Genomic DNA, 6,879 nt, shown 5'->3' on the forward strand with positions numbered 1-6,879 from the left:
AGATAACTAGAATCTTCCAAACATGTTTGGTTTTGAGAGATTCATGGAGATAACAAAGCAATATCAGTTTAATTATTAACCCATAATATAGGCTCTAATTATGGTCAATTGAATTCAGCTGAAGGAATTTTTTCGAGCACATCTATGAAGAAAAATTGCAAATGTATCTAATAGAGCAGGTGCTGCAACCATATATTGTTTATCTGAACTAATAGAGCAGGTGCTGCAACTGATCAGAACAACATATTGTTTATCTGAAAGCTTTTGTTGAAACGGCTATAACTTGAAAGCTTTAGGCTTGCACATGTATTCACATTTTCTACATCTATCAAGGACAGAAAACATCAACTACCATATTTCATATTGTGATGAAATAATGCAACCTAAGAACTTAAAGCTTGGCTGTCAACAGTGGATCCACGCAATAAAACTGGCTGACTTGAAGTTGGACACACAAAAAGAATGCCAATATGCTAGACAGAAAGACATTGCCATTTGTGAAGTTGTGCTGCTTGGTACATGCAAATTTCACTTGACGTGACCTAGGCATATACATATCCATGCCTTAATAATGCTAAAAATCTAAAAGCAACAGTGAAGTTGGCAAAGTTCTATTTCCAACCATTGCAGAGGACTACAGCAGACAACTAGAAAGGAAAATCTCCATGTCAATGACACGATTTTCAAAATAGAAAGCAGAAACCGGCAAAGAAAAGCTGGAGGGAGGTTTCCTCATCGGACTCCAACATCAACATCAGAAACTTCATCAGACTTTATTTTGGCACAAGGAAAAGGAAGAGCTGGCTGGCTAACAGTCCCTCTTGACAATTTCTTATAGAGGATAATCATTGCACTAATCCAATGATTGCACAGAGGTTGGAATTCTGAAAATGTTTGTTGAATTGGAAAGTTGTCTTTAAGAAATGTGCTTCGACTTTGAGCAAGCATCAGAACAAGCAAAACATATCAACAACCGTCTCACATGCCTCGAAAGAGATGGCATAGTACCCAAGTAGATACAGAGATCAATAAACAAGCACATGAGTACAAGAAGAACAAGACATTGCCTATTTTGAGCAAATAAAAAACAAAGATTATAGGACGAAAACTAAAAACTGAACTGCTGGTATAAAGACAAATCCAACCAATTACCTAATTAGTAATTAGCAAGCACATCTCATTATTAGTAGTGGCTGACCAAAACCAAACCAGCCACCAACATTTTGTTCTACAACCATCGCCGGTTCCACCGCTCTGTTGGGGTTTGGGGGGCTCATGTCGTGATACTTCACTCTGCACGGGGACGGGGCCCCCAAGGTCGCGCGGGGCGAGCCGCGCGGCTGGCCTTGTCGGCGGTGGCGAGGCACTCGTAGGAGGGGCACATGGTGAGTGGCGGCATGCACGATGGAATAAGAACCCTAGCAAAAACCTAGCACCGTGGAAGAGAAGAGGGCAAGGAAGACGACGTCGATGGGTGTTAGCAGCCCCGGCCGACAGGAGATCGGCCCAGGAACCCGACGGCCCAATAGCAAGGTTATCGGCCCGGAATGGAGCACCTAGGGTAGTATAAGTCTTGTGCGAGAGAGAGAGAGAGAGAGAGAGAGAGAGAGAGAGAGAGAGAGAGAGAAAGGGTAACAATGTATCAAAGAACATTTTGACTTCCTCGAGTAATCCGTCCTCGCCGATCCCAATTCTTGCTCCTTCCCCGAACTCCTTCTCCGATCCCATCTACCTGCTACGATCCTCACAGCCGGTATCAGACACTTGATCCTGCGCCCCATCCTGGATCCTCACCACCACTACACCCGCCTCCAGAAATCCCTAGGCACCATGGATCCCAATTCGAAGCACTTGCTTGACGAGATGAAGAAGTTGGGCGACCGATTCTCGCTGGTGGAATCGCACGTCGACAGCCTGGAGGGGTCCCTGGATGACCGCTTCAAGTTGGTCGAGCAATCGACCAACAATCTCGTTGCGTGGCAGCTCGGCGTCGATGTCACCGTCGCCGATCTCACCTCGAAACTGGGTGCCGTCGACGACATCAAGTCCCAACTCAACACCCTCTCCAAGCAACTGGATCGAGTGGTTCTCGATCGACAAGCTACGGGTCCGAGCATCTTCCCAACCCCCGTGGCGGCTGCGGCATTTCCACCTGCCGGCAACCTGGCCGTCGGCCCTGATGGGCACCGCATCGATTCGACTAACTGGGAGTTTGGGTATGGTTCGGTCACGACCATCTCCCACCTCCCGGTCAAGGGTACGTCTCCTTCCCGTCCTCCACCTCTCGAGTTGCCTCCCCGTTCCCCTGAACCTCGCCAATTTAGCACCTATCGTTTCTAGAGTTCGTCAGGCCCATCCATGTACACCGCCTCTGGCAAATTACCTAAAGTTCCTTTCCCCAAGTTTGTCGGTGAGAATCCCAAGCTTTGGCAGTCCCGTACTGACCGTTATTTTGACATGTATGGGGTGGATAAATCTGTATGGGTTCCTGTCGCCTCGATGTATTTTGACGATGCGGCTGCACGATGGTTGTAGTCAATCAAGAGCAAGGTTCCCACCATGGGTTGGGAGGTGTTCTGTAAGATCATTCACGACCGCTTTGCCCGTGACCAGCAGGAATTGCTGATCCATCAGCTATTTCACATTCACCAAACCAGCACTGTCACAGATTATGTTCGGCGGTTTACTAAGCTCGTTGATCAGTTGTCAGCCTACACCTCCAACACAGACCCTCGCTATTACACATTACGCTTCATCGATGGCCTCCGTGAGGACATCCGTTCTATTGTGCTTGTTCAGCGTCCAAACGATCTCAATACTGCTTGCGTTTTGGCTGAATTGCAAGAAGAGGTGGGTGACCAATCCCGCCGACGGGATTTCAAGCGGCCAGAGGCGCCGTTCGTCTCCAAGCCCTCTACCAGAAGCCCGCTGCCCCTGTCTCCTCCCCCACGATCAACGCCGGCTGCGCCTGTCCCCGCGGCCGACCGCCGTGGAGTTGATGCTGCTCGGGCTCCCTCTTCACCAGAAGCCAAAGCTGCCACGCTACGAGCTCATCATCGCGCCATGGGCCTCTGCTACCAGTGCGGCGCAAAATGGAGTCGCGACCACACTTGCTCCCCCACAGTATAGTTACACATGGTATAGGAGTTGTGGGAGCTATTTCAGCTGAAGGATGAACATCCCGAGTACCAAGTATCCAGCCCAACTACTTCTGAGGAGTTATTTCTGGCGCTATCCAAGGCAGCAGTCAATGGCTCTGATTCTCCTCGCACAGTTAAGTTATCTGGCTCTATTCAGCATGGTCCTGTCACTTTGCTAGTTGATTCGGGCAGTTCAGCATCTTTCATCAGTGCTCAGTTGGCTGCTCAACTGTCTGGCATTTGTCCTCTTCCATCGTCTGTTTCAGTGCAAGTTGCTGGTGGTTCTACTCTGTCTTGCGATTCTATTCTTCCTCAAGCATTGTGATTCATTGGTGATTTGACTTTTCACTCTGATCTTAGGGTTCTTCCCCTCAAGGCTTATGATATCATTCTCGGTAAGGATTGGTTGGAATCCTTTAGCCCGATGACAGTGCATTGGCAACAGAAATGGCTGAAAATTCCGTATGGTGATCAAATGGTGGTGCTGCAGGGCGTTGTTCCATCTGCCCCTGACCAGGTGTTGGTCCAGCTCTGTGTGATAGCTGATTCTGAGTAACCGCAGCAGTCTTCTGGGGCCATTCTTCCTGTTGAGGTGCAGACTCTTATTGATCAGTTTGCTTCCCTCTTTGATGAGCCATCCTCCCTCCCACCTTCTAGAGCTTGTGATCATGAGATACCATTAATCCCTGGAGCGCGACCAGTGAACATCAGTCCCTACCGCTACCCGCCAGCACTTCGTGATGAGATTGAGAAGCAAGTTGCTGAAATGCTTGACAAGGGGTTGATACAACCAAGTGCTAGTTTGTTCTCGTCCCCTGTGTTACTTGTCAAAAAGAAGGATGGGTCTTATCGCTTCTGTGTTGATTTTCGTCACTTGAATGCACTGACAATTAAATCCAAGTTTCCAGTGCCGATATTTGATCAGTTGATTGATGAGTTGGCTAATGCATCTTGGTTTTCCAATTTGGATCTGCGGGCTAGTTTTCATCAGATTTTGCTTAAGCCGGGAGAAGAGTTCAAAACCGCGTTTCAGACATATTTTGGATAGTATGAGTTCCGTGTCATGGCGTTTGGCCTCACAGGTGCTCCGGGATCCTTCTAGGGGGCCATGAACGTTACTTTGGCACCAGGATTGCGCAAGTTTGTCGTGGTGTTCTTTGACGACATTCTAGTCTACAGTCGTTCTTATGAGGAACACTTGGATCACCTTCAACAAGTGTTCCAGTGGCTTTCCAAGGACCAGTGGAAGTTGAAGTTATCTAAATGCAAGTTTGCGCAGCGCTCTATCGCTTATCTGGGCCACATTGTCAGTGCGCAAGGAGTGTCCACCGACCTAGCTAAAGTCCATGCTGTGACTGCCTGGCCGACACCAAATTCTATCAAGGAACTTCGCAGTTTCCTCGGTTTGGCCGGATACTATCGCAAATTTGTCAGACACTTTGGTGTTATATCCCAACCTCTCACCAATTTGCTCAAGAAGAATACAATGTTTATCTGGACCTCCGATCATGATGCTGCTTTCAATGCTCTCAAGACTGCCTTATCTACTGCCCCAGTGTTGGCCCTTCCGGACTTTTCTCTTCCTTTTGCCATTGAGACTGATGCATGCCTGTCTGGTGTGGGCGCAGTTCTTACATAGCAGGGACATCCTTTAGCATTCATTAGTAAATCCTTGGGCCCCCGTACCATGGGTTTGTCAGTCTACGAGAAAGAGTATTTGGCCATCCTGATTGCAGTGGATCACTGGCGCCATTATCTGTAGTGTGGTGAATTCTTGATATACACTGACCAAAAGGGCTTAACTCATTTGAATGAGCAATGTTTGCACACCCCGTGGTAGCAAAAGGTATTCACTAAGTTGCTTGGCTTGCAGTACAGGATCGTCTACAAGCAGGGCCCCAAAAACTGAGTCACCGATGCTCTATCCAGGCGTACTTGTGCTGAGTCCTTGGTTGCTGTTTCGTCCTGCACGCCGCAGTGGCTCGAGGCTGTGATCTCTTCTTATGCCAAGGATCCGGCAGCAGCAGAATTGATTACAAAGCTCTTTCTTCACCCAGACTCTGTACCCAACTTTTCTCTCAAAGCTGGTGTTTTGCGCCATAAGAATCGTGTCTAGTTTGGTCATGACAGTGAGCTGCAGTGACAGATCATGGGAGCTATGCATAGCTCAGCCCTTGGTGGCTATTCTGGAATTCCAGTCACTTACAGTCGCTTGAAACAGTATTTCTCTTGGTTAGGGATGAAGTCATCTGTTCGTGAATTTGTCCGCGCCTGCTCAGTGTGTCAGCAAGCGAAACTAGATAGGGCCCGCTATCCTGGATTGTTGCAGCCATTGCCTGTTCCAGCCGGCGCCTGGGAGATGGTCTCTTTAGACTTTGTGGAAGGTCTGCCTCGATCTGGTTCCGCCAACTGCATCCTCGTGGTTGTTGACAAGTTCTCTAAGTTTGCTCACTTTATTCCACTGAAGCATCCATTCACAGCTTTGATGGTTGCCAAAGTTTATATGGACAACGTCTACAGACTCCATGGCATGCTGTCCTCCTTGATCTCTGACTGCGACCGTATTTTCACAAGCACATTTTGGCATGAGCTTTTCAGTCTGGCTGGTGTACAGTTACGTATGAGCTCGGCATACCATCCGCAGACCGACGGCCAGACAGAGCGGGTCAATCAATGCATGCGTGTCCTACCAAATGGTCTTCCTGGCTATCTCTTGCGGAGTTCTGGTACAACACAAGCCTCCATTCAGCGCTGGGTCAGTCACCATTCGAGGCTGTCTACGGCCATGCACCTGGCCACTTTGGGTTAAGCTCGGCTTCGGCATGCTCTGCTCCAGACCTCTCGGCTTGGCTACAGGAGCGCGAGGTGATGCAGAACTTGCTTCGGCAGCATTTGTTGTGTGCTCAAGTTCGCATCAAGCATCAAGCAGACAAAGGGCGTTCAGAGCGGGAATTCCATGTCGGCGACTGGGTCTATCTCAAGCTGCAGCCATATGTGCAATCTTCACTGTCTGCAAGGGCGCATCAGAAGCTGGCATTCAAATATTTTGGGCCATTCTCGGTACTGCAGCACATTGGGAAGGTGGCTTACAAGCTGGAGTTGCCTGCATCCGCATCCATTCACCCTGTCTTCCACGTTTCGCAGCTGAAACAGACAGTGGGCGACCAGGTTGTTTCATCTACTCTTCATGGTGATCAGGTGGCATTCTCCATCCCTGAGCGTGTTCTCCAACGCCATGTTGCTGCGGGTGCTCATCCAGTGCTTCAAGGATTGATCAAGTGGTCTGGGATGCCGGCGTCTCTCGCTACATGGGAAGACTTGGAGGCTCTTCATCAACGTTTTCCATTGGCGCCGACTTGGGGACAAGTCGGATCTCAAGAGGAGGGGGGTGTTAGCAGCTCCGGTCCACAGGAGATCGGCCCAAGAACCCGACGGCCCAATAGCAAGGTTATCAGCCCGGAATGGAGCAACTAGAGTAGTATAAGTCTTGTGCGAGAGAGAGTGAAAGGGTAACAATGTATCAAAGAACATTTTGACTTCCTCGAGTAATCTGTCCTCGCCAATCCCCAATTCTTGCTCCTTCCCCAAACTCCTCCTCCTTCTCCGATCCCATCTACCTGCTACGATCCTCACAATGCATTACTGGTGAGAAGGTGGTGGAGAGCATGGACGATGGATGGAAGCGGTCGCCGTCCCCTCCCATCGCGACACACCGTGCCGTCGCCTTGCCCCTAGCTGT

General features: G+C 49.2%; 1 protein-coding gene across 1 annotated transcript; it reads left to right on the forward strand.

Annotated features, from left to right (window-relative positions):
• Positions 1–1,830: 1,830 nt before the first annotated feature.
• LOC120639854 lies at positions 1,831–6,414 on the forward strand. The gene is made up of 4 exons (XM_039915785.1): positions 1,831–2,257; positions 3,501–3,535; positions 3,706–4,094; positions 6,339–6,414. Exons 1-4 carry the CDS (start codon positions 1,831–1,833, stop codon positions 6,412–6,414), a joined length of 927 nt encoding a protein of 308 aa, XP_039771719.1.
• The last annotated feature ends 465 nt before the right edge of the window (positions 6,415–6,879 follow it).

The sequence above is a fragment of the Panicum virgatum genome, chromosome 7K (assembly GCF_016808335.1).
Source record: "Panicum virgatum strain AP13 chromosome 7K, P.virgatum_v5, whole genome shotgun sequence".
Classification (NCBI taxonomy): domain Eukaryota; kingdom Viridiplantae; phylum Streptophyta; class Magnoliopsida; order Poales; family Poaceae; genus Panicum; species Panicum virgatum.

Excerpts from the sequence above, each read along its gene's own strand:
- LOC120639854 (XM_039915785.1), top strand. The coding sequence starts at position 1,831 with ATGGATCCCAATTCGAAGCACTTGCTTGACGAGATGAAGAAGTTGGGC. Across the intron at positions 2,258-3,500 it reads CTCCCACCTCCCGGTCAAGG|GGTTCTTCCCCTCAAGGCTT; the intron begins GTACGTCTCCTT and ends CTCTGATCTTAG. Across the intron at positions 3,536-3,705 it reads GGCTTATGATATCATTCTCG|TCTTCTGGGGCCATTCTTCC; the intron begins GTAAGGATTGGT and ends TAACCGCAGCAG.